Below are 27,777 nucleotides of genomic sequence, written 5' to 3'. Positions count from 1 at the left end.
TCTTTATGTGGCTTGGCATCTCTCTTCCCCCAAATCTGTTTCTCTCTCTTCCTTGTTTAATCTCTTTTATATTTCAAAAGGGATTGACTCAAGATACACCCTATATTAATCCTGCCTCAGTAACATAACAAAGACAACCCATTCCTAAATAGGATCATAACCACAGGCTTAGAGGTTAGAACTTACAACACATATTTTACAAAACATAATTCAATCCATAACATATGTTCACACAAAAACTTGTAAACGAATGCTCATAGTAGCATTAGTCATAATAACCAAAAAGTAGAAATGGCCTAAAGAGTCATCGATTGATGAATGAGTAAATAAAATGTGGTACATTCATACAATGAAATATTATTTGGCAATAAAAAGAAATGTACTTTTTGATACATGCTACAACACGATGAACCTTGAAAACATCATGTTAAGTGAAAGAAGCCAGTCAAAAAGGCCACATATAGTATGATTCTATTTATTAAAAAAATAGGTACATCCATAGGGACAGAAAGTAGATTAGTGGTTGCCAGAGCTAGAGTCCTTGAGAGAAATGGGGAGTGGCTGCTAAAGGGTATGGAATTTCTTTTGGGGGTGATGAAAATCTTCTAGAATTGATAGTGGTGATGGTTGTACCCCGTTGTCATCAAGGCAATCCCGACTCATAGCGACCCTGTGAATATATTCAAAACCACTGAATTGTACAAATTAAATAGGTAAATTTATCATGTATGAATTATATCCCAATAAAAAAAGCATGTTAAATCTTTTAAGATGGGCTGGGAAGAGGAAAACTTGAAAGCAATAACAACAATATTAATAAAAATAAGTTAGTTCACCTCTCTGGCCTCATCTTCCATCCCCACACCCCATGCTCTGTCCATAATGATCTTGCAGTTCCCATAACGTGTTCTGCTGTTTGATGCCCTATGAACATGCTATGGAGCCCTGGTGGCACAGTGGTTAAGAGCTCTGCTGCTAACCAAAAGGTAAGGTTGGCATTCCAATCCATCAGGAGCTCCTTGATAACTCTATGGGGTAGTTCTACTCTGTCCTATGGGGTCGCTACTCTGTCCTACAGGGTCGCAATGTGTCAGAATCACCTGGACAACAATGGGTTTTGAACACACTACCTTAGCTTCCTAGGGGTGCCATAACAAATGCCACAAGTGGGGTGGCTTTAAAGAACAGGAATTTAATTTCTCACAGTTCTGGTGACTAGAAGTACATATCAGAGTATTAGCAGTGTCAATTCCTTCAGAGGGCTTTGACAGAGGAATTGTCCCATGCCTCTCTCCTAGTTTCTGGTGGGTGCTGGCAAACCCTGGTGCTCCTTTGCTGCTTATAGATGCAACTGCCTGTGTCATCATATGGTGTCTGTCTTCTCCGTATGTGTCACTCTGTTTCCATGTCTGTCCTCTTTTATAAGACTCCACTCAGAAGGGATTAGAATTTGGACTCACACTACTCCCGTATGACTTCTTTACCTTAATTAATAACATCTGCAAAGAAAAACTCTATTTTCCCAAACAAGGTCACATTCACTGGGTGTAAGGATTAGTATTTTTTTTTTTTTTGGTGGTGGGGAGGGGAGACAATTAAATTCATAACAACTTGCTTCTTGGAATTCCCTTCATCTCTCCTCTACCTGGCTAATTTCTGCATATCTAAAATTAGTGTTAAACCCAAAAAAACCAAACCCAGTGCTGTCAAGTCGATTCCGACTCATAGCGACCCTATAGGACAGAGTAGAACTGCCCCATAGAGTTTCCAAGGAGCCCCTGGTGGATTAGAACTGCCAACCCTTTGGTTAGCAGCCGTAGCAACTTAACCACTACGCCACCAGGGTTTCCTAAAATTAGTCTTAGGGTAAGCTGATTATTGGAACAATCAATTGCCAAATCCAGTGGCCTGACACGATAAGGTTTGTTTCTCACTCATGTAGCCCTTCCCCAGATGATTCAGGGATCCAGGTCCCTTACCTCTAGCAACTCTGTCCATCCTGGAGTCTTCTAATCTTCTTCTGTATCCTTTGCACCTGGCTGCAAACCTGTAAGGCATAAATACAGATAGGATTTTCAGTTCCTGTAAGGAAGTGTCCAAATGAGTAATTCTGTTTTGAACAGGGTGTATTTAAAATGATGACAGGACACCAAAAGGTCTTGGGTTAAGCATAGAGATTGTTAGCTTATGACTCTATCTAAAGTATGTATTGCCCTATTCTTCCCTCTCTGTACTGTGCCTTCTTGAATTTAGAGGTGGTCTGTTTAAAAAAGCTCAATGACAATTATTTTTAAGAAAAAGAATGCTGAGGGGAGAAAATACTATTTAACATCTCTACTGAGGACCTTATGACATAGCAGGGTATAAACTGGAGCTTAAAGTGTGATTTGTTAAAAATTGGGATGCATTCCTTAGGACAAACAAATTACGGCACACAATATCCAAACTTCCCTCACTGTTGAAGAGGTCTTATCAACTATCTTCCAGTCCCAAATTCCACTGCTACAGTGAGGTCTGTTCAAGAGGAACAGGACATATAAGTTGTAGTGAAAGCACTCGCTTTTATGGAAGTCATAAGGGAGAGGTTCTCTTTTAAAGTATCTAGGATTATCCTGGATACAGTTATTCTGAAAGATAATACAGCCTAATGTCTTCCTCTATGTTAAATCTTTACAAAATTGAATTCCCGAAACAGCTATAAAATTCTGCATCTGATAAGAGTTCATTTGTTTTTCCAGTTAAGCTGAAACCAAACCCACTGCCCTCCAGTCCATTCCAACTCATAGCAACCCTACCGGACAGAGAAGAACTGCCCTAACCAAGGCTGTAATCTTTAAACAAGAAGACTTGCCACATCTTACTCTGGTGCAGCGGCGGGTGTGTTCCAACCGCAGGCTTCTTGGTTAGCAGCCGAGCGCTTTAACCACTGCACCACTAGAGCTCCTTTTTTCCAGTTAGGGCATAATTCTTAATTGGTCGTACAAAATCTAATATGCTTATGGGGTTCCATTCTACCAGCTATTCAAAGAGTGGAATTCAGACTAGCAAACGGATGGGAATCCTAATTCCAGAGTTTCAGACTCGATCCTTCATTGGGGTGGGGAGGAGCCTCGGGCGGGGCCTCCCGGAGAGGAAGGAGGCGTTGTTAGAAAGCCTCGGGACCAGTACCTGGTTGGTTGTCACTACTCGAATTAAGCCCTGTAGTATTGGGTGTGCGAGGACTATGGTCTATGGGTAGCGTTCTCAATGAGAATAACTGGCATTTGGGTGGAATCTGCAGCCAAAGGCGGCTCGTCTTCCTGGACTGCCAAAAACTGCGAGCGCCACAGAGACGGTTGTCGCTATAGGGAGCCGGCAGAAGCACTGCTGTCTCTGAGATCAAGCTGTGCCGAGAGGTCCGACTAGTCCCGGTGTTCTAGTGAGAAGTGGAAAGAAACGGAGAGAGAAGTACTGGGAGCCACACAGCTCGCACGGGTTTGAAACCGGGAGAAACAGCCCTGTCTAATCGCTTTCTCAGCCGCGGCCAAGCCAGTGCGGGACTTATTGAGTATTCTCTACCTTCCGTCCTCGGACGGGAGCCTGACAACTCTTGGAGAACTCTCCCAGTTAGAAGGCGAGATCCCTACAACTACCGTCTCCCTTGCTCTCCCACTCACCGCAGGGACCGGACGACAGCCACCCTACTTCTGCGGACCGGTCGGAGGGCAAGGGCAGGCGCTGACCAGCACCGCCCCCTCGAGACCCAGGAGGTGGAGATCCCCCAGGTCCAGCCAAATTCAACTCCCATTTTCTCCTCCCCTTGTTCCTATATTCCCGACACCCCCTCCTCCTTCCTTTTTCCCTCCTCCCTTGTGTCGGAGGAGGAGGAGAAAAGTGGAGACCCGGTCGTCATGACTGAGCCGAAGGCAAAGGATCCTCGGGCTCCTCACGTGGCGGGCGGCGCGCCCTCCCCAACCCAGGTTAGATCCCCCCTGCTGGGTCGCTCCGATGCTGGCCCCTTCCAGGAGAGCCAGACCTCGGACGACCCGCCGGTAGCCTCGGCAATACCCATCTCCCTGGACGGGCTGCTCTTCCCTCAGCCCTGCCAGGGACAAAACCCCCCCGAAGCGAGCACGCCGAACCAGCAGCCGCTGTCGGACGTGGAGGACCCATATCCCGGAGCGGAAGCCGCAGGGGGTGCTGGAGGACGCAGCTCTAGACCCCCCAAAAAGGACAGTGGGCTGCTGGACAGCGTCTTAGACACGTTGCTGGCGACCCCCGGTCCTGGACACAGCCACGCCAGCCCTCCTGCCTGCGAGGCAACCAGCCCTTGGTGCATGTTTAGCCCTGAGCTTCCCGAAGACCCTCGTGCTGCTCCCGCCACCCAGGGGGCGTTGCCTTTGCTCATGAGTCGGCCCGGGGGCAAGGTTGGCGACCACTCAGGGGCGGCGGCACCCCACAAGGTGATGCACAGGGAGCTGTCGCCGTCCCAGCAGCTGCTGCCTCCGACTCCTGGGGGCCCTCAGTGGCCCGGGGCCCCTGTGAAGCCGTCTCCGCAGCCTTCTATGGTGGAGGCCGAGGAGGAGGATGGCTCCGAGTCCCAGGGCTCCGCGAGTCCGCTTCTGAAAGGCAAACCCCGGGCTCTGGGAAGCACAGCGGCCGGAGGAGGAGCCGCGGCCACTGCGCCTGGGGCGACCGCAGGAAGCGTCGCCCTCGTACCCAAGGAAGATTCCCGCTTTTTGGCGTCCAGGGTCACCCTGGCGGAGCAGGATGCGCCGGCGGCGCCCGCGCGCTCCCCGATGGCCACCACGGTGGTGGATTTCATCCACGTGCCCATCGTGCCGCTCAACCCGGCCTTCCTGGCAGCCCGCACTCGGACCCGGCAGTTGCTGGAGGGGGAGAGCTACGACAGCGGTGCCGCGGTCGCCAGCGCCTTCGTCCCGCCAAGGGGCTCGCCCTCGGCCTCGTCCACCCCCGGCGCCGGCGTCGACTTCCCCGACTGCGCATACCCGCCGGACGCTGAGCCCAAGGGTGACGTTTTCCCGCTCTACGGCGACTTTCAGCCGCCAGCCCTGAAGATCAAGGAGGAGGAAGAAGGAGCCGAGGCCGCCTTGCGCCCCCCGCGTCCCTACCTGGTGGCCGGTTCCCAAGCCTCCGCCTTCCCGGATTTCCAGCTGGCGCCACCGCCGCCGCCTCTGCCGCCGCCGCGAGCACCGTCGTCCAGACCCGCGGAAGCGCTATTGGCGGCGACGGCCGCCAGTGCCTCCATCTCGTCTGCGTCCTCGTCGGGGTCGACCCTAGAGTGCATCCTGTACAAAGCGGAGGGCGCGCCGCCCCAGCAGAGTCCGTTCGCGACGCCGCCCTGCAAGGCGCCTGGCGCTGGCGTCTGCCTGCACCCGCGAGACGGCTTGCCCTCCACCTCGGCCGCCTCAGCCGCCGTCGCCGCCGCCGGGGCGGTCCCCGCGCTCTATCCGCCGCTCGGCCTCAACGGGATCCCGCAGCTCGGCTACCAGGCCGCTGTGCTCAAGGAGGGCCTTCCACAGGTGTACCCGCCATATCTCAACTACCTGAGGTGAGGGCCCGGGGCGGGCGCGCGCTGGCAAGTCGCGTGTGTAGAGGTCCCGCCCGCTTGCCGCTGCCTGCGGGGATCCGCCACGCTACGCTCCATCTCCCTGGGGTACCCGCGAGGGAGTGGGCGGCCGGGGCGCGGCACGCGCGGGCAGCTTGCCTCCCTTCTTACCTCGTCCCTTCACTCTTTTGGGGAATAAACAGGGGGCTCAGGATATGCCAGTTTGGGAATGTGCATCCCCGGAAGCATTTTAAACTTACAAATCTAAGAGATCTCGAAGCAGGACCAGCCCTGATTTAAAATGTGCCGCGTCACGCTAGGTCCCCTGTAGCCTCGCTGAGCAGAAAGGACGCTGAAATTTGGAGGCTTTATGAAATGCGTCATTTCTTAGAAGGACTTTTACGGGGAATGCCTGTCTTGGAGAGCAGTTAAGGCACCGTTCCGCCGGGAGGGGTGGGACTTGATGGAAGGTGACCAGCCAGAACCGAAAGCAGAACCGTTTTAGGGGTTTGGAAACTTAACAGCTCAATTTGCAAGATTAAAATTAATTTAAGTGTAAGATGTTTAAATTGTGAATTTAAGTACCAATCCTGCAGTGCACGGTATTCTAATATTGTTTCGGATTTCCTACAAATTTCTGTCGTAGTTTTTCAAAAATATTTTCGGTTACACTCTGAAGTAATAGATTTAAAAGAAAAAAGAATGCTCGGTTTGGAGTTTTATGTGCTGTGAATAGGCAGGCAAAACAGTGTCAGTGCACTGAACAATACTTGAATTTAAAATGACAAACATATACTTGTTGAAGTAAACGGTCATTACAAGACTGAGTTTTAAAAACTCAGAAGGAAAGCATGTTATGTAGGATTGAATTGTTAAAGCATGACCATGTTTACTGTTATCCATAGTACAGGAAAGGCATAGCATTTCATTTGTCAAAGTCTAAATTGCTTTTATATAAGGAGTTTTGTAGAAAGATTTTTTTTTCCTAAACCAATGGACTTTAGTTTCCCCAAGCAGAAAATTATGCACTTATTATTTATTATGCTTTTATATTGGGTGTTACTGATGAATGGCTAATAATCTGGGAGTCTGGCGAATCCATTACAGGGAGTCCATTACACCAAATTTAGTTAGCATGTCTTCCAAGTATGTATATATACTCCTCTGTGTTTTTAAAAATCCCCTTTGAATGCTGGGTTAAGAAACCGTTAGTATTAGATAGTGGCACTCCTAAAAATAAATCAAGTACTTTGTTTTGCATTTCAAGGACGGATTCAGAAGCCAGCCAGAGCCCACAGTACAGCTTCGAGTCATTACCTCAGAAAATTTGTTTAATCTGTGGGGATGAAGCCTCAGGCTGTCATTATGGCGTCCTTACCTGTGGGAGCTGTAAGGTCTTCTTTAAAAGGGCGATGGAAGGTAGGCTTTTTCCTCCTGATCCTTTACTGTTGGTCAAATTGTGAGTGGAAACCACCTAGTATTTTATAGATTTTAATTATCCCTGTTTCTTCTAAGAAACGGCGGTATTTCTCTATAACTTAAAATACATGATGATGTTTTAACAGTGTGTTTATGTTCATATTAGTTAAAATTGAAAATGGTTAGAAATAATTGCAAATATTGAACTAACACTTTGAGTATTAGACACAAATCATAATAATCTCAGGAACGGTGCTACTCTTGTTAATTATTACATTAAAAACTTAGTTTACGCTAATTGTCTTTTTGATATTTCTATTATATTTACAAAGCATTTTAAACTTTTGATCAAAAGAAAAATGTTAAAAGTAGTTGAAATTGTATATATGTATACACGTGTATGTATATCTAGATATACATATCTAGAATTCAGTTACAATTTTCTACATGATTTTGTCTCTTCCCCACATGCATATTTATGTAATACTTATATAATGGTAATTCTAAACAAAATTTTTTAATTCCTTTATTGCTTAGTATATTTTTGTAAGTGTCTAAGAGGAAATGGATAAAAAGTTTGAAGCAAATGAAAAATGTGGACATCACAGTAATATAATTTATAAAGAAGTATTTTGTTTAAGTAAAACTTTTACTTTTCAAAATCATTTAAGGTATATATTTATCTAATGATTTTGGATTGACTTGTATAGTATGTTTCAGACTTTAACTTTCATAGAAAATATTTTTGAATTTCTCTTTGTACCTACACCGAACTCTAAGCAGCCAAACATTTATGTTAAAAGATGACATATTTAAAGATGACTTCACATTTGAATTCTAGCAATAAATGTATCTTATAAGCAGCTGCAATGGAGTTTGGGGTTCCCTCTAGAGTGGTGAGATCAATCCTAGATGAAGAGCGAACCATCTGAATGTCTGCTTTCATGCTCCCTGTTTCAGAGTTTTCTGATTTTAAGATGCTCACTAAATGCCTGGGGAAGTGATTCAGTAAAGCACAGGAGGTTTGTGTGGCTTATGAGTTTGTGTGTTTGGGGAAAAGAGGGAGGTGGTCACAGGTTAGAATGTGTTGGAGAAAACTTCATGAAAGATAATGACTTTATTTGGTTGTTAAAGGATAAGTTAGATACAGATGATAGAGATACATACATTGGGAAGTGCTTCTAAATATATGTATTTGAAGAGTGAAGAGAATAGACTGACTAGAGTTGAATATTCATGTTAGGAAATTGTGAGATTTAAAGGTCATAAAGTTAGTTTGCTAATGTTTGGGTGAAATGGAAGAGAACTGACTTAAGAGAATAAAGGGTAGGTTCTGATAGTTTTCAGGAATGAGAAAGATGAGTGGAAGGACTTTTTGTATTTGGAGAGAAATACCAGGTTTGAAAACTTAAAGTAGTACTTTGTGATAAGCTGGTTCAAGGTAGAACTATGTGTTGGTGCCATTATGGCCAGCAGTTGAAAGCCAAGAATCAACAAGGATATTAATGTTATCAAAGGATAATAGTAATTGTTCTTGTTAGTTGTCATTGAGTTGGCCCCCAACTCATGGCAACCCTATACTCAAGGGGATCAGACCATTGTGATCCACAGGGTTTTCACTGGTTGATTTTTCTGCAGGCATTTCTTTCTAGTGTGTCTTAGTCTGGAAGCTCTGCTGAAATACAAAATGGCATGTTTAAGTGCTCTCCGTGTTCCAGTGACTATTTTAAGTGTTTTAATTCATTCAATCCTTCTAATATAGATATTAGAAAGAAAGGCCTGGCAATCTACTTCTGAAAACCAGTAACAAAAACTCTATGAATCAGAACAGTCTGATTCCATCATACACGGGGTCGCAGTGAGTCAGTGGCCAATATGACGGCTGCTAACACCAGTAATGTAGATATTATGGTTATTCTCATTTTGCAAATGAGGAAACTTAGGCCCAAAGACGTTAATGTGCGTTAACACAGTTAGGAAGTAGTAGAGCCAGAATTCATACCTCGATGGTGTGACTCCAGAGTTCATGCTCTCAACCACTATACTTCCTCCCTGACAACAGCAAATGAGGCTTAAGTATCAAAGAAAAATTGGAGAAGACTGGAGGAAAAAATGTGAGCCAAATGATGAAGTGTCTAAGAAGGTATAAGTGAATTCTACAGGAGAATGTAAGAGTAGGGGTGATTACAAGTATGTGATATAGTCACATAGTCAGAAGCCAAGAGCCAGTTTCTCTACCTCTTTTCAAAGTTAGGGGTGGAAGAAGATAAAGTCTATTAAGAACTCACCCGGGAAAGCTGGGTTACTCTCAGTATGACATAGAGAGAAGAGGTAGAGGAAAAAGAAGCCACTCTGGAAGTGTAGGGCAGTGTTTACATACAATAAAGTGGGGATTGCAAAGGTTTCAAAAGAAGATCAGAGATTTATGGACAGAGATTGGTAACGGGGTAAGGTGGATGAGAGGAGAGATGACAAAAGTGGTGATTTTCGTATGTCCTAGGAGACACGAAGGCAGTACCCAGATCTAGGTAGGGTTGACTAGAAAAGGTTCCTGGTGGAAGATACTGAGCTGGGTGTAACCTTTTGTAAGTATCTTAATAATCAGAAACACTGGATTTTAAATGGTGATTAATTGGTGTTTATAATTATCACCGTGAACCACGGTAACACAGGGGCAAAGAGCCAGATTCCACACATCTCCAAGTTAGGAGTGGGAAAAAAATAAAGCCTGTAAAAAAGGCATCCAGGAAAGCTGAGTTTCCCTTGATGTGAGACAGAAGAGAGAAGAAGTAAAGAGAAAAGAAACCACTTTCAGAGTGGAGGTAGGAGTTGAGGAAGTGATCTCTCTTAAGCTCACTGAATTGTTTAACCTAAAAAATGTATTGGCCATATGATGGTTGAATAGCCCTTAAGTTAGTAAATCAGGAAGTAGCCAGGAATTGCCTTGATAGCTTCCAAGCAGATGAAGCAATAATGGCCTGTCGGTCCAAAAAATGTTGGCTGCCTTTGTTGTCGTCAGCCCCGGACTCATGGTAACCCCATGCACAACGGAATGGGACCATTGTGATCCCAAGGGAACACCATTTCTTACTGGTATGCTTCTGTAAGCACTGTGACTGGCTCAGCGCTGAAAACCAGTTGCTACTGAGTCGATTCCAATTCGTGGCAACCCCATGTGTGTCCCACAGGATTTTCAGTGGTTGATTTTTCAGAAGTAGGTTGCCAGGCCTTTCTTCTGAGGCCTGGTAGACTCAAACCTCCAAACTTTGGGTTAGCAACCAAGCTTGTTAACTGTTCGCCCCACCCAGGGACTCTGTGCAGTACTAACTCATTTAATCCTTGTAAGAGTCCTATGGGGTGGAAGTACTACAGTAAGATTATCTGTATTTTACAGATTGGTATACAAACAAGTTAGTAGTAAGTGTTGAGGCCAAGATTCAAACCTAGGGAGTGGGACTCCAATATCTATATTTTAGTTCCTACTTCTATGCTGTCTCTGCAGATTGTCTGTATTTGAACGGGAAAATAATAATTACCTCATAATTTCCAGGCAGAAGCATGGTATCTTAAAAGGGACTAATTTTCAAATTGTGCTTCTTAAGCCTTCAGTCCCTTTCTTTCTTCAGCCCAGAGCAGCTCTACTTTTGTCTGTTTATTTAGCTTACACTTCCATTTGAGATAATATTTGAGCAAAGAATTATCAGCCAATATACTTTTTTAAAATACTACTGCATTATGACAGGAAATTCTTAAGTCTCAATCAAGTGCTTATTCAGGTAGTTGGGCTAATCTAAAAGCACTTTCTTGACTCTACCTGCTGGCAGCTTTTTGACATGATAGAGATGACCATCTCAAAATTTTAAGTACAACTGCTCATTATTCTAACAGTATGTCAACTTTATCACCTGAAAATCACATCTGAGTTATAAAACTCTTTGTCAGCAAAATAATAACTCCAGGGGATCTTCCATCAGTAACTTCTTTAAAGGGCCCATTGAAATTATTTATACTTGACAGAGACTCCAGAATAAAAAAAAAAAAAAAAATTTTTTTTTTTAATAGTCACCAAAAAAAAAAAAAGCCAAACCCATTGCTGTTGAGTCGATTCTGACCTGTAGCGACCTTATAGGACAGAGTAGAATTGCCCCATAGAGTTTCCAAGGAGCACCTGGTCCATTCTAACTGCCAACCTTTTTTCGGTTAACAGCCAGTAGCACTTAACCGCTACACCATCAGGGTTTCCAGAATAGCCGCAGTAATCATTTACTCCCTCTTGGCATTTTACTCCCTCTTGGAGTTTTTATACTCCACTCTGATTTAGTTAGAACAGTGGGAAGCCAAATACTTTGTAGATCTTTCATATATACCTAATTTTTAGAAGGGTAGATGAGCACAGCATCTTTCATGTTGCTGGGTGTCCCTAGTATAATAAACAGTATAAGGCATATCTTATAATTTATCATCAGGAGAAAACAATTTCTCCCCTGATGAAAAGTTATGCTTCCTTTTATGTTGCCGTTATTAGGTTCTGTGAAGTAGATTTTGAGCTCATAGTGAACCCATGTGACAGAGTAGAGTTGCCCCATATAGTTTTCTAGGCTTTGATCTTTACGCAGGCAGCTCACCAGATCTTCCGTGCAACTGCTAGGTGGGTTCAAACCACCAATCTTTCAGTTAGCAGCCAAGTATTTAACTGTAGCACCATCAGGGCTCCTTCTGTCTCCTGTGTTTTCCTTTTGTTTCCTAGAAAGGAAAGAAGTAAATTTTCATGCTCAATGTTTATAAGATGTTATTAACTTAGGTTTTTGGTATCATTCTCTACTGCCTTAGCTCCTTATGTTATATACTTTATACGACATTTTTTTTTTAATTTTTATTGTGGTTTAAGTGAAAGTTTACAAATCAAGTTGGACTCTCATACAAAAATTTATAAACACCTTGCTATATATTCCTAACTGCTCTCCCCCTAATGAGACAACACACTCTATCCCTCCTCTATTTCTTTTCGAGGCCATTCAGCCAGCTTCTGACCCTCTCTCTACCCTCTCATCTCCCTAGTCTCATGTGTCTACTTGATCCAAGAAGCTCATTCTTCACCAGTATCATTGTCTATCCCATAGTCTAGTCCAATCCCTGTCTGAAGAGTTAACTTTAGGAATGGTTCCTGTCTTGGGCTAACAGAAGGTCTGGGGACCATGACCTCTGAGGTCTTTCTAGTCTCAGGCAGACATTGAGTCTGGTTTTTTATGAGAATTTGGGGTCTGCATCCCACTGCTCCCCTGCTCCCTCAGGGGTTGTTGTGTTCCCTGTCAGGGCAGTCATCGGTTGTAGCTGGGCACCATCTAGTTCTTCTGGTCTCAGGATGATGTAGTCTCTGGCTTGTGTGGTCCTTTCTGTCTCTTGGAGTCATTGTTACCCTGTGTCTTTGGTGTTCTTCATTTTCCTTTCCTCCAGGTAGGTTGAGACCAGTTGATGCATCTTAGATGGCTGCTTGCTAGTGTTTAAGACGCTAAACGCCACTCTCCAAAGTGGGATGCAGAATGTTTTCTTAATAGATTTTATTATGCCAGTTGACTTATAAGTCCCTGAAACCGTGGTCCCCAAACCCCTGCCGCTGCTACGCTGGGGGCAAAATATTCAGTTTATTCAGGGAACTTCTTTGCTTTTGGTTTAGTCCAGTTGTGCTGATCTCTCTTGTACTGTGTGTGACAGAAGAGAGAAGAAGTAAAGAGAAAAGAAACCTTCACCTAAAATAGTTCTTATAAACTATCTAATTAGTGAAAGCCTCTCTCCCTCCCTCTCTCCCTCCCCACTCTCGTAACCATCAAAGAATACTTTATATGCTATTTTAAGGAATCATATACTTTTTTTCTTAAAGCATAGTACTCAGTCATTTTTCCAGAAAAAGCAAATACTTCCAATGTTATTTACTCTTGTGTGATAAAGTGATTTTTTAATGAGATTGAATAGATAAGTAGTTGAGTATGGGCCATGAGCTCAAAACTGTGCTGTAACATTTGTAGAAAATGTAAAAACTGAAGTGTAGATATAATGATGATCATTTATTATTTATTAAATTCAAGTACTCTTCTAATACCTCTACCTGCACTAACTCATCTAACCCTTGCAACAATCCTGTGAGGTAGCTTTTATTGTCCTCATTTTATAAGTGAGGTTCATGTAGTTAGTGAGCATTAGGGCAGAGCTCAGCTCCAAGAAGTCTGGCCCTGGAGCCCGTGCTCTTAACTTCTACCAGGCACTACCTTTACAGTAAAGGGACAGCCCTTGATTTCAAGCAGCGTGCAGTGCCTGTGGGAGTGACTGGATAACAAACAGCACTACAGTTCAGTACCTGATTAAATTGTGTGGTACAGACCTGGATCGGGGAAGAAAGTGCCAATAACTGTCACTACTGATTTCATATTTGTAATAGAAACTGTGGCTAAATGCTTTATGTTCATTAGTTTTATTCTTCACAACAATCTTACAAAGTTGAATTTGTCATTCCCACTTTATAGGTGTGTAAATATAGGCTCAGAAATTAAGTAACACCCAAAATAATAGGCACCTCTGATGAAGATTATTTATTTTGTTCTCCAATTGTTATGAAAGGTGGTTTATTGAAGCTAAGACTTATTCACACCTTTAAAAATATATAGATGTAAGTTAAGAAGGTTTTCTTTTTAGTCGGATTATTCAATAAATGGTCTTGGAACTACCGGTTGAAAAAAGCCTTTAGGTGTGTCAACAATTTATAGGGTTTTGTTCTTGTTTTTTAAGGAAGCAATTTAAGTGATTTTAAAAAGTAAAGAAACTCTAAAAGTACAAAAAGATGTATGTACGTATTTATAAAGGAGCCCTTGTGCAAACCAAACAATTCTACTTTTGGTCCTCAGCAGCTCTACAGGAGCAAGACCTGGAAATCTGTTCCTGTAATGATTACAGCCTGAAAAACCCTATGGGGTAGTTCTACTCTGTCAGGTGGGATTGCCATAAGTCAAAAGTTGACTGGATGGGGACCTAAGAACAACAACAATGTGTTTATAATCTTGCAGTGGTAAAACATTCTAATCATGACTTGAAATTCATAATTTAAAAACAAATTTGGTAGACCTTGCTACATAATAAATTTCATTCTTGTTCTATATGACAAAAAAGTTCATAAAGTCAAGTGACAGACAATAAATTGGGACATTATTTATAATATAATTCCCTGATGGGATTAAAAACTATGAGGGTAGGATTTGGGTGTGTGTGTGTGTGTGTGTGTGTGTATTTCTTCCTGATACTTGTCTTAGTGGTTTGTAAGAACACTTTGTATATTATTAACATCATTTTGATATTGATGGTGTTCATAATGTACAATGTATTCTTACAAACCACCAAGAAAAAGACAAGAATCAAGAAGAAAAATGAGCAAATGATTCTATAGAAGTATGAAAAATGCTTGATTCACTAATAATTATTACTGATTAAAATAATAATGGGCATTCCAACATATTGATAAAAAAATGATAGTAATTTGAGGGTTCGAAGGCAATTTGGTATGATCTATTAGAAGTATGCATTATTTTGACCCAACAATTCTATTTGTGTTACTCAGAAAAATTCCGGAGATTTGTAGAGACACGTCCAGGAGACTGTGAGGAGCTGAAAGCAATCCAAATATCCCCTAAGAAGAGACTAATAAATTTTGGTATACCCTTGCAGTGGAATACTCTGTGACCTTAAAAAGATTGTGCTAACTCCTTATGTTACGGACGTGAAAGGTATCAAAGATAATATGGCTTGTGAAAAAACAAACAATGACCTTATTTGGAGAAAAATATTTGCACCTGTTTGGCATTGCTAGGTATATAAACTGATAAAAATATGTATTTATATACACCAAACTGGGATAATGGGGAACTTCCATGTTCTGATGGTATGCTTTGTATTTATTCATTCCTTCTTTAAGCAAGTATTTGGTGATTACACATCAACCTGGTGCCCGACTTGGCTCCATGCTGGCTGTATCAAGCTCAGCTAGCCTCTGCTCTCCTAGTGCTGTCTACTAGCTATAGTGTGCCGCTTTCGACCTGTAGGTACCCAAGGAAGTTGAGAGAGACCAACAAAGAATGACACAGATGGCAGAAAAATTGAAGAAAAAAAGCTTGAGGTCACCCTGCACCATGAGTTAAGAAATCCAACCTGATTAGATTCAAGAACTGACACAGGCCCACAATTCTTCACTCACAATCTCACTCTCCAAAAAGCTCTGCAAACAAAAAGTTTTATCATAAATCACTTGTCAGCAATACCTGACCTGGCCTGAATTCATTTGGCAGCAAGAGCTGACTCGTGCTCACATGAGAAAATTTTATAGATTGTGTGAATACTCTTACATTTTACAGCAGAAGTGTTAATGTGTTGCTCTGTATCATCTTTCTAAAATCCAAACAATTCTGAAGTCTGAAACACATCTAGCCCAAAGGGTTGTAGCTAAGAGATTATGGATATGTACTAAGAAATAAATTCACAGACTATGGTGAGAGTGGTGCTTGGTTGAGTTTTGCAGTGCAACAGCCCTGAAAATTACAATAAATGTTTATTAAACATCTATTTTTATTTACTCTTACTATGCTTAATAAGGAAACCCTCGTGGGATAGCAGTTAAGTGCCACGGCTGCTAACCAAAAAGGTCAGCAGTTCAAATTCACCAAGCACTCCTTGGAAACTCTATGGGGCAGTTCTACTCTGTCTTATAAGGTCGCTATGAGTTGGAATCTTCTTACCATGTTGTGTTCTGCAGAGGGATACCAAAAATAAGTAACCACAATTCCTACCCTCATTGAGTTTTCAATCCCATCAGGGAAATAATACAATTGCTTAAATCAGTGTAAGTAGTACAAGATGAATGTGGTTTGGATTTCACGGGGAAAAGATGGCATTTAATTAGGGAGATTAAAAAATGCTTTTGTAGAGAAGATATTATGTTAGATGGACTGCTAAAAATGTGTAATATTTTGATAGCAAGAGTTGAGATAAGGGCTGTTAAAAAGCACAGAATGAGCACAAGTACAATTTGCCTAAACCATGAAACATAGTCAGGGATCCAAGAAATCCTTGTTATTATGTTAACTTTTGGTATTGAGTGGGCATTGAATGAACATCACTTTCCTCAGATTTCCAAAAAGTTTAATAACCTCCCCCTGTCTTAGTTATCTAGTGCTGCCATAACGGAAGTAGCACAAGTGAATGGCTTTAACAAAGAAAAATTTATTTTCTCACAGCCTAGGAGGCTAGAATTCTGGGTGCCAGCTCCAGGGAAAGGCTTTTGCCTGTGTCAGCTCTGGGAGAAGGTCCTTGTCATCAGTCTTCCCCAGTAGAGGAGCTTCTCATCACAGGGACCTGGGCCCAAAGGAGGTGCTATTCTTCTGCCTCTTGTTTCTTGGTGATATGAGGTCCCCACATCTCTCTGCTTGCTTCCCTGCTTTATGTCTCAAAAGAGATTAATTTAAGACATAGCCTAATCTTATAGATTGAGTCCTGCCTCACTGACATAACTGTCTCTAATCCTGCTTCATTAACATAAAGGTAGGATTTACGATACATAGGAAAATCACAATTGCTGACAAAATGGTGGACAATCACACAATACTGGAATCACGGCCCAGCCAAGTTGACACATATTTTGGGGGGACACAATTCAATCCATAACATTCCACCCTTTGGCCCCCTAAAATTCATGTCTTTGCCACAGGTAAAACACATTCACCCCATCATTTCAGCAAAAGTCTTAAATCAACTCCAATTCTAAAATCCAAAAATTCCCCTTCATCTGTGAAATCTAGAATACAAGTTATCTGCTTCCAAAGTACAATGGTGGAACAGGTACAAGCTAGACATTTCCATTACAAGTGGGAGAAATTGGAGGGAAAGAAGGGATAACAGGCACCAAGCAAGTCAGTAAAAGATATTACATTAGCTAAATAATCCTCTGTTCTCTGAGACCTGTTAGGCAATGGCCCTGCCCTCCAGACTCTGGGTGTTGGCCACACACTCTGGATTCCGAGTAGAGGCCCCTTGGTTCAGCTTCACCTTCCAGGCCCACTGGAATGGCAACTCCACTCCCTCAAACTTGGGTGGCCCCATTCTCCTAGTCCATCTGAATAACGACTCCACCCTTTGAGACAGAGGCAGCTCTGCTTTCTATATTCCTTGTCTCTTCAGCTTCTGCTTCCTGGTTCCTTGGCTTCTCGGCCCCTTGGACATAACTGCCTGTGTCTGCCTTGCTAGGGCAAGTGTTCCAAAGCTTTGTAACTCCACCGATAAGTGCCTGGAGGCACCCAACTCTACCAGTAAACTTCGGTCAGAAGGCACTCAGCTCTCTTGCTCCATTGGTCAGCAAGCCTAGCTCCACTGATAAGTGTCTGGAGGTGCCCCACTCCACCAGGAAGCCTACTGTGCAAAGACACTCAGCTCTCTTGCTCTGTGGGTTGGCTCCTGTGCTTTCTCTCACTGATCGGGTTCTGCTGCTAGTTTTCTGCTGTTGCCTCTCACCGTCTGCACCATCTCCAGTGTAAAAGCCCTCCTCACTTCTTTCTGAGTCCTCACCAGAATTGTCTTTGATTTCCATAATTCCACCAACAGTCTCTTCAAGACAATCAAGACTTTTACTAGTGGGCACTTTAAAACTCTTCCAGCTTCTACCCATTCACAGTTTCAAAACTGCCTCCACATTTTTTCTGTTAGAGCAGCACCCCACTCTATTGATACCAAATTCTGTCATACTTATATAGTGCTTCTATAACAGAAATACCACAAATATATGGCTTTAACAAAGAGAAATTCATTCTCCACAATCTAGGAGGCTAGAAGTCCTAATTCAGGGTGCCAGCTCCAGGGGAAGGCTCTGGGAGAAAGGTCCTTGTCATCAGCCTTCCCTGGTCAGGGAGCTTCTCAGCACAGGGGCCTCGGGTCCAAAGGATGCGTTATTCTCCTCGCTCTTGTTTCTTGATGATATGAGGTCCCCACATCTCTCTGCTTGCTTCCGTCTTTTATATCTCAAAAGAGATTAAGACACAACCTAACCTTGTAGACTGAGTCCTGCCTCATTAACATAACTGTCTCTAATCCTGCCTCGTTAACATCATAGAGGTAGGATTTACAACACATGGAAAAATCACATCAGCTGACAAAATGGTAGACAGTCACACGATACTGGAAATCATGCCCTAGCCAAGTTGACATACATTTTGGGGGGACACAATTCAATCCATAACACCCCTCCCCCCCCAAAAAAAGTTAGGAACTTCTGCCATGAAGAAATGGTGGGAAGTGTTACTGAACAGAAGGTCAGAGAAATGTGGAATGACAAAACATGGTGTTTGCAATTAATTCAGTAGAGAGTGAAAAGTTCCTAAAGATTTTTGAGCAGTCCAGTGACATACTGAAATCTATAAAAAATATATATATATATATATATATATATATATATATATATATATACTTGAGGAAAATTAATGTATCAGCAGCGTATAGGAAGGATTGAGGCAGGGAAACTCAGAGGCCAAGGAAACAATCTGGGCATGGTGCACTAGGGACTTGAGCCAGGGAGGTGGCAGAAAGCAATGTGTTCAGTGGGTAGATTGGAGCCAACTTGAAAAGAAGGCTATGAAAGCTACATTAAAAAAATAAGAGAGAGAAGAAAATGGAGATGGAAAAATTTTGACCTAAACAAGTAGGAAGTATATGATTATTAAGTGAAGGAATGATACCGAAAGTATTTGGATAGGATTAGCCTCAGAGCACCATACGAAGTGGATTTGCACAGAGATTAGATGCATTTGGGTCAGAGAGAACACCTGGAGAGCTGATACATGGTTGATGAGATATACTTTAACTTCAAATTGTAGAGATTATATTCCCATAATATACTTACTGAGATATTGAAATAATTTAGTCTTTTGTGCACAGCATAACTTCTGAGAATTGAGAAGTTCTCGCTTGTCGGTTCACTCAATTGTTTATTTATATATTCATACAAAAAGAAAAGGCCAACTTCATGACTTAGGGAGACAGACATTTTAACACATTATTAAAATACAGTCTAGTAATTTTGATAAGAGAGGTATGAGTTCAAAATTGTGGAAGCATAGGTAGGGAGCAGCTAACTTGGTGTTTACTTTAATTACAGGGACAGGAGGCAGGGGTGTAAATCCTGCCTAAATATCAGATCAAAAAATATTAAATTAAGAAAAAAAAAAAACTTAAAATTTACAAATCTCTAGCAGTGTTTGTGTTGTTAAGGGTAGAGGCCGGGATTGTTGATCTTTTGTTAAGCAAGGCACTTTGGTGAATGTTTCACCGTGCAAAGGTCAGGCCTGAGCCCTCTTTGGATTGGGGAATGAAAGTCTAGAGAGCTGAACTTCTCTGTGTACAAAAGATAGTATGGGTTGGGAGTTACAGGCTGGCAGCTGGGGCAAGGAGTAAGAAATAGAGAGAGGGCCCAGCAGCAAAGTCAGATCTAAGGGCCCAAGACGAAATGGATGTCTGTGAGAGATTTCTCGTTGCAGGGAATGATCAATTAGGTCTCTAGGAAAGATGATTCCTGAAGGGGAATTAGTAAGCTGTTTCCTGCCTTGTGCTCCTACCTCCAGCTACGCCTAGACCATAAGTAATTTTTGCTGCACACAATCACCTTGTGTTACTGATGTTTCAGGAAAGTGAAGGAAGGAGATGATATCCAAAGGAGGCTGGCAAAAAAAGACAGCAGCCACATGGGTCAAGAGCACTGGTTAAGACTAGAGTAAGTCATTTTCCCCTAATACAGCAGAGCATTGGTTTTCTAATAGGATGCACACACCCCAGGAGTTGTGTTTCAGGTACGTGAAAAAAATGTTTGAACTTCTATTTATATTTCCTTTTACTTAAAAATAAAAAAATGAATCATTGGTATCAGTGGAATCCGTACTAGCACGATCTGTCGATGCCTACGCCGGAAGCACATACCACTAATGTTGTGCAAGGCCCCTGGGAGAAGAGCGTGAGCTCTGTGGGCCAGAGGTGTTGACAAGTATAGCCTCGCTCCTTAGCTTACATTTAGGACATAGCAAAGTACTGTAGTTTATCTGGGCCCAAAACAAAACCACAGACTCAAGATAATACCAACAGTTTAAGCACAGATGAACAAGAAGAAAAATGGCAGAACTGAAATCTCTCTTAAGCTAGACAATGTAATTGGATATGCCAAGAAATCCAAAAAACTAGAATTGCCAAGAAGACCATTTGAAATATAGATTTATATCCACTGTCATCAAAGGTGAACCTTGCTCAAACATGTTTTGATAGAGGTATTGGTTAATAATTCTATGAAACCATTATTGTAAACCCATATTTAAAAATTTAGTACTCAGAACCTAAAGGGAAACCCCTCCAATTTTTTTCAGGAATGCTTAAGGTCATGCAATATTCAATCTAGTAGTTCAATTTCACTTAACCTAATGAAGAATGTTTAGAAGGCTCCTGTCTTGGCTGAGTTCTCTAGAGGAGCAAAACCAGTGAAATACATATATATGTATATGTGTGTGTGTATATATATGTATATATATACACAGAGAGAGAGAGAAAGAGAGATTTATTTCAGGGAAATGGCTCACGCAATTGTGGAGGCTGGCAAGTCCCAACTCCATGGGTCGGACATCAGGAGGAGGGTGTCTCCTGATTCATGTGGTTGCAGGAGCTGATGAACCCAAAGTTGGCAAGTCAGATGGCAGGCTGCTGGCTCACATCTCAAGAACCAGAGGTCAGAAGATGACAAGTTGGATACAGGATCCAGAGAGAGTGATCTTTGAAAGAAAAAAAAAATCTTTGACAGAGCACCCATATATATTGGATGCAGGCCACACCCCCATGGAAACTCCCCTTTCAACTGATTGACAGCTCACATCAGATCATAAAATGGAGGATGATTACATAATATCTGCCAAATCACTGAGAATCATGGCCTGGTGAAGTTGACATATAACCTTAACCATCACGCCTCCTTTGAGGGTTTCAAGTAATAGTTACAAATAAAAATCCACATACATAGAGTTCTTGCTGTTCTTTCTACCATAATGTAAATGCTGAAATAATACATGTAAAATAACTTGGTAGAAAGCTAAATGCATTCAGCAAATACTTTTGGAAGATATATAGAAAACGCTGTTGAAGATTTAAAGAAATAAGTATTAGGAAAAAAAAACTATAGTGTTGGAGTTTTTCTGGACATATGAAAAACAGAATTCATATATATTGGTTTATATTACAGTGAATTCCTGCCATAAAGTGGAGAGGTTCAAAAACCTAAATTGTATAAAATGCAAGGTCACAATTATGATTGGCCCAGGTTTCCACAGTGTGTTCATGTTACATCTCAGAGGATCTACTGTGCAATCCAAATCCATCTGTACCCAGCTGTAATACACTGTTAGGTTAGGTGCCATGGTGGTGCAGTGGGTAAGAGCTTGGCTGTTAACTAGAAGGTAGGCAGTTTGAATCCACCAGTCACTTCTTGGAAACCCTATGGGGCGGTTCTACTCTGTCCTATAGGGATGCTATGAATCAATATCCACTCAATGGCAACTGGATATTAAACTACTAGATTTAAACATCAATGGGAATGATTCTGTGTCTCCTGAGTAGAGTCCAGGAATCTTCTGGTTAGTGGGTACGGGTTTTGTTGCCCTACTCAAGGAGATTGGTGCAGATTAAGACTAATGAAGTTTGCCTGCCTTTTCTCTGCCCAGCCTCCTTCTCCACTTTTGAGGGTAGCAGTGGCTGGAGGACAGGAGCCTATTTGACAATTACGTTTTATCTGAGTTAACACTATCACATCATCACCTGGTGCTTTATGATGGAATTTTGCTGGTTGCAAGGTTCTGTTTCCATAATGAAATATACAAAAAAAAAAAAAAAAAAAACCCTGTGTTTTTGATGAGTCAATAAAGCAAAGCTATAGAGAGAGAAGATATATTTTCAATAGTAATTACTTTCTTTACTATAAAGAATGCTTTATGGAAAAACCATATATACCATTGATAGGATTACTCCTGTGACTTAAAAAAAAGAATCAAGTTAAGATTATATACAATGTTACATATGAAATTCATTCACAAGTTACATATTGCAGCAAACAAGCTGAAGTCTTAAGTGAACAAAAGTCTGTAAGATATCATTGCTGTGGTTGATTTTCGACACAGAACCCTTAAATTACAGTGGAATCTTAACAATACTATGCAACATGACGAGGCATGACCTTGAAAATCCTTTTTAGCACCTGGTTTTCCAACTGCAAAGACTTAAAAAGAGTTGTCAGATTTCAAGATGAGCCACATATTTTCCTTTATAAAAATATGTATATTCCAAACTGTTGGCCTTTCCTGTGATGAAAAGTGACTCTTTAAGCATGCTGCTTAGAAAACGTTTAGCAGAAGGGAAACTTATTCTGCCCCTTCATAAAGATAATGCTTTTGATAGAAAAAGGAAGTAACTATCATTTAAAAGACACTTTTGTTATAAAGAGAGCATTTTGGAAAACAGGTGCTTGGGGCTGACTCCACTGTTACTTGCTTTTGCCCTGAAAGCATTTTAAGTACCTGATAGATAAAACTATTCAGAGCTGTGTACTTGCCAATAGAATTTCCTAACTTGTTCAGAAGTCTTCCAAAGAGTTTCAGTGGTTAGGTTCTGAACATATTTAATGGCATTTATTGAGTATTTATTACATGCCAGGAACTGGCTAAATGTGTTACATGAAGCACAACGAGGATCAATCACTTGCACGGGTGAATGCTAATAAATGGCAGAGCAAAGATTGGAGGCCAGAGAGCCTTCTCTCTCATCCACTACATTCTATTGACTCTTTATCCTTCTGATTATTTTTAATAAAAACTGATTGACATCAAGGAGAGTAGAAATTTGCTAGCTGAATTTCAGGGGGGGAAATGAGTATCCTGACTATGCCGTCTGGCCAACCGTCCATTCATTCTCCCTGGCTTCTGGATGACTGTCTCACACCTTTTCCTCTCATCTTAGCCTTCCAGCACCTCTTCCCCCATTCTCATTTTTAGCTGTTGACCTTCCTCCTCAATTTTCTGAGAAAACTTCCTCAGACTGCCACCATTGCTTGTACTCATCTGACCCATACTGGACTTTGCCTTCTGTTACTGGGAATCTGCACTCCTATTCGAGGCCTGGTGGTACAGTGGTTAAAAGCTATGGTTGCTAACCAAGAGATAGGCAGTTTGAATCCACCAGCCACTCCTCAAAGACCCTATGGGGGCAGTTCTACTCTGTTCTATAGGGTCACTATGAGTCGGAACCGACACGAAGGCAATGGGATTTTGGTTTTTTGGTATTCAAGGCCTCTTTTGTGCACAAGATCTAGGAGATCCAGTCTAGTCCTGCCCACTGAAGGGCAAGATCCAGGACTTCTTCCCCTCTCTCTTAAATCACCATTTTTTTCTCTCTCTGTTGAATCATTCCCATCAGCATGTAAACATGTTATTATTTCTCCCATCTTAAAAGAAAACCAAAATACTTTGTTGATTTCACTCTCTCCTTAATCTACCAACCATTGCTCTGCTCCTTTTGCAGCAAAACTCTTCCAGTGAATTTTCTTCTTCTGTTCTCCTTTAAACCTAATCCAGTCTTTGCCACCATTATTTCACCAAAGCTTCTCTTTTAGGGGCTACCAACGACCTCAGCATTGCAAAGTCTGATCACTCTATTTTCCTGTAAGTTTTTTCTTCGCTTGGGTTTCAGGACACCACACTCTCTTGCTCTTCCTTACTGGTTCCGTTTTAGTCTCCTCTTCTTGAGTTTTTAACATCAGAGACCCAAGGCTCAGTATTTGGACCTTTTCTGTCCTGTTTATATACTGCTATATACCCTCCTGTTTATACTTACTTTTTTGGTGATCTGATTCATTCTCACGGCTTTCAGTAAAGTATCCCTATCTTGATTGCTCCCAATATCTATCTGTAGCTCAGGTCTCTCCCCTGATCTCCAGATTCATATAGGCAACTGCCTACCCGATCTCTTCATGTATGACTACTGAACATCTCAAACTAGCATGTCCAAAAGTTAGCTCCTGATCTTTCCCCCAGCATGAAACTTTAAGAACCTTGTAAATAATGCTTCCATGCTGCAGTTTGAATTTTGTCTGGTAAGCCAGTGTTCTTCATAGCTTGCTCTTCAAACTGTCAGCTTCAGAATCACCTAGGGTCCTGGTTTAAAATGAAGATTTCTGAGCCTCGTTCCAGATATGCTGAATCAAAATATCTAAGAAAGAGTAGGAAATCTGCATTTCCACAAGTTGTTTAACTATTTTTTTTACACATAATAAAGTACTGCTTTATACTTTTTTTTTTTTATACAGAGAGTTTTTAAGCTAGGAAAACCATAACGCATTGCTGTTGAGTCTATTCAGAGACATAGCGACCCTGTAGCACAGAGTAGAACTGCCCATAGGGTTTACAAGGAGCAGCTGGTGGATTTGAACTGTTGACCTTTTGGTTGGCAACTGAACACTTAACCACTGCGCCACCCGGGCTCCTTTAAGCTAGGAGGTGACGTGTATTTTAGAAAGTTATCTTTAGAAGCAATGAGGAGGATAGACAGAGAGTGGTGCCAGGGAAACATGTTCTGAGATTATTTAAAACACTATTTGATCTAGATTAGGAATTTTCAACTCTTTGCTAAGGAAAAGTTACTTTTCATTCTCTAAGTGTGGAAGGCAGATAGGGAATTGCCCCTTCTAAGGATAATCCCTTCTCCAAAAAGAGTGTTAAAGGATGTGAGAGGACCAGAGAGGAAAATTGGGAGCTAACACTTTTTGTTCCTTACTGGATACCAGGCATCATAGTAGATACACTGCACTGTATTCATTACCTCCTTTAATTCTCAGAGCAGTTCTCTGAGGATTTATTACCACCCCTCTCTGCAGGTGAAAGAACTGAGACTGTGAGAGAAGGCAATTTGTCCATGGTCGCCTAGCCAGTAAGTGATAGAGCTGGTAGTCAAGCCCAGTTCTACCAAACTCACAAATAAAAACTTCTTTCACTACACCACAGCATTTAGGCCTGGTGTTTGAGGTAGGACATGGCAGTAGCAATTGATTAAGAAATTTACCAGAAAAAGCTTAAAAATCTGGTAGTATAGTCTTACATATTTGGGGTCCTCTGTAGCACAAACCTGGGTAGCACAAATAGTTGAGTGCTTGACTGCTAACCGAAAGGTGACTTGAAATCACACAGAAGCACCTTGGAAGACACGACTGATGATCTGCTTCCAAAAGATCACAGCCTTGAGAACTCTCTGGACCAGTTCTACTCTGTACACACAGGGTGGCCGTGAGTCGGGGTTGACTCGACAGCAACCAACAGCAACGTAAACCATCAAAATAGTGAGTAGGAAAAATGCTAATTATTACCCATCTAATTCTACTTTTTCACAAAGCCAATTTCAGGTAAGGCTGAGTGACTCTGAAGGGTTATCACAGAATCTTAAGTCATTTGATATGCTAATACAGAGACAGATTACCCAATAAGCAAGGTACGCATGGGCTTAATTGTGCTTGCTTACTAATCTGTGAAACTGTGCTCTACACATTAGTAAGGAACACAATTAAACACAATTAAGCCCATGTGTACCTTGCTTACTGTATATCAGTGTATACCATGCTTACTGGTTTCCAAGGCTATAATCTTTACCGAAGCAAACTGCCACATCTTTCTCCCTCAGAGCTGCTGGTGGCTTTGAACCATTGACCTTTCAGTTAGCAGCTGGGTGCTTAACCACTTACTTGGTCTAAGCGACCATTATTCTTTTCTGTATACATTGCAGTAGCCTCTTAACTGGTCTCATTTCCACCCTTGCCCTCCTGTATAGCCTATTCTCAACCTACAAGCCAAAATGATGTTGTTAAAATATAAATCATATCATGTTACTTCTCTGGTCAAAACCGCCCAGTGGCAGTATATTTCATTCTGAGAAAAGTCAGTGTCTTTACAATGGTCTACAGGGCTTTACAGAATCTGGACCTGTGTTACTCTCTCACCTTTCTTTCTACTACCATTGTTTCTGGCTCAATTCTGACCTTACTAATTCCCTCAGACAATTGGGCCATGTTTCTCAATCTTGGCAATTGACTCTTCTTCCTCTAATTGCATCTCCTGATACTCCTCACTCATCCAACTCATTCTAAGTTCCTGCTTCAGTGAGCACCTTAGAATATACCAAACCTGCAAGCCTTTCATTTAAGAGTCACGTTCCCCCCAAGAGAGTGTTGTCAAGTATTTTAATTTAACATGACTATCAGTAATGAAAGGAGCCCTAGTGGCACAGTGGCTGAGCACTAGCCTGCAAATCGAAAGGTTGGCAGCTCGAACTCAGCAGCTGCTCCATGGGAGAAAGATGTGGCAATCTGCTTTGTAAAGATTACAGCCTTGGAAACCCTATGCGTCAGTTCTACTGTGTTCTGTAGGGTTGCTATGAGTCAGAATTGACTCAATGGCAGTGGGTTTGGGTTTGGATCAGTAATGAGTAGATTAGACTTTAGGAAAACCATGCTTATAATTTGTTTCCCAAAAGAAACAAAAATTTGAACAGCAATCTGCTTTTGAGTTTGACAAAAGACCACAGCTACTGTGAAACAAGAATGAGTACCTTAAGGAAATTACTAGATAGGATGTAATCATAGCTAATAAGATAAGAAAACACTACAGTGAGATCCAAAAATGTGATAGCAGTCAAAATCTAAATTGGAAGCCATAAAGAACAGAAAATAAAATCAGTTACGTAGAGTTCATACCTCAGTGTTCATACATCGTGAGTACTTCAGAGTAAAGGAAAAGGAGAAACTGATGAAAACTGCTAGCTAGGATCTGTTGTTTTTACTAGGAGCCAGTCATCATGCTAAGTATTTCATCTAACTTAGCTCATTTAATCCATGTCACCGTCTTGTATACTGGTTATCTTTTTCACTGTCTTATTACTTGGAAAGCTAAGACTTTGATTAGATAATCTCAAGTTTTAGCTGCTCAAGGTGATGGAACTAGAATTTGAGTGGACATCGATTTTAATCTAAAGTTTGTGGTCTAGGCTGTTGGATAACCGATATGATGAATAGAATATAGATCTCCAGTCCATAAAGAATCAGTATTTCTGAAGAAGAAACTAAAAAACAAGTAAAATTATGAATTGACTATAGAAGGTGGACTCCTAGGATCTTCTTTGTCCAGTACCCTCAGCACCTAGAACGGTTTTGACACATGATATTCAATAAATACTTATTTATTGAACTGTCTTAATTACCACCTCTTAAACATTCTGTGTCTGTTATGGGTGCTGCATATGTTGTGTACATTATGTCATTTAACCTTTAAAACAACTTTTGAGCTTTCATCAGTGAAAAAAATGAAGCTCTGAGTAGTTAAATAATTTATTTAAGGTTTTATAGCTAATAAACGGTAGAATTGGATAACAGAATAAATTAGTAACTTTAGCACATGAGTTAAAATTTTATTTTGTATGTCAAAAGGGCTCATTGTTCCACATAAATGTAATTGAAAAAGCCTCATCTTTACATATATTGGGCAAATCTTTAAATTTTACATAGAAAACACCCTACATGAGTTTAAACAGGAAAAACAACACCAGCTAACTACCAAGAAATAAAAATTGGACTAACTTCCCTTTGAAGCAATAAATGCTGGAGTTGCAAAAATTTTGTCATGCTGAGTTGAGTGAAAAAAAAAGGCAACATATATTCTCAGATACGATTT

At 41.5% G+C, this 27,777-nt stretch overlaps 1 protein-coding gene and 1 long non-coding RNA gene across 3 annotated transcripts in view; one reads left to right on the top strand and one right to left on the bottom strand.

The window, feature by feature from the left end:
* Positions 1-461: 461 nt before the first annotated feature.
* On the bottom strand, positions 462-3,248 carry LOC104846381 (uncharacterized). The gene is made up of 3 exons (XR_775873.2): positions 3,169-3,248; positions 1,980-2,047; positions 462-670 (listed from the first exon to the last, which is right to left on the bottom strand). It is a non-coding gene; the product is annotated as an uncharacterized LOC104846381 (long non-coding RNA).
* A 642-nt stretch (positions 3,249-3,890) lies between these two features.
* The window catches only part of PGR (progesterone receptor), an 83,054-nt gene continuing 59,167 nt past the window's right edge, over positions 3,891-27,777 (top strand). For both annotated transcript variants that reach the window (XM_064288840.1, XM_003415596.4), the window contains exons 1-2: positions 3,891-5,551; positions 6,816-6,967. In XM_064288840.1, coding sequence (XP_064144910.1) covers positions 3,891-5,551; positions 6,816-6,967 — 1,813 coding nt within the window. The remainder of the gene's footprint in view (positions 5,552-6,815; positions 6,968-27,777) is intronic.

The sequence above is a fragment of the Loxodonta africana genome, chromosome 7 (assembly GCF_030014295.1).
Source record: "Loxodonta africana isolate mLoxAfr1 chromosome 7, mLoxAfr1.hap2, whole genome shotgun sequence".
Taxonomy (NCBI): domain Eukaryota; kingdom Metazoa; phylum Chordata; class Mammalia; order Proboscidea; family Elephantidae; genus Loxodonta; species Loxodonta africana.
Note: the sequence above shows the minus strand (reverse complement) of the source record. Positions and strands in the feature narration are given on the sequence as shown.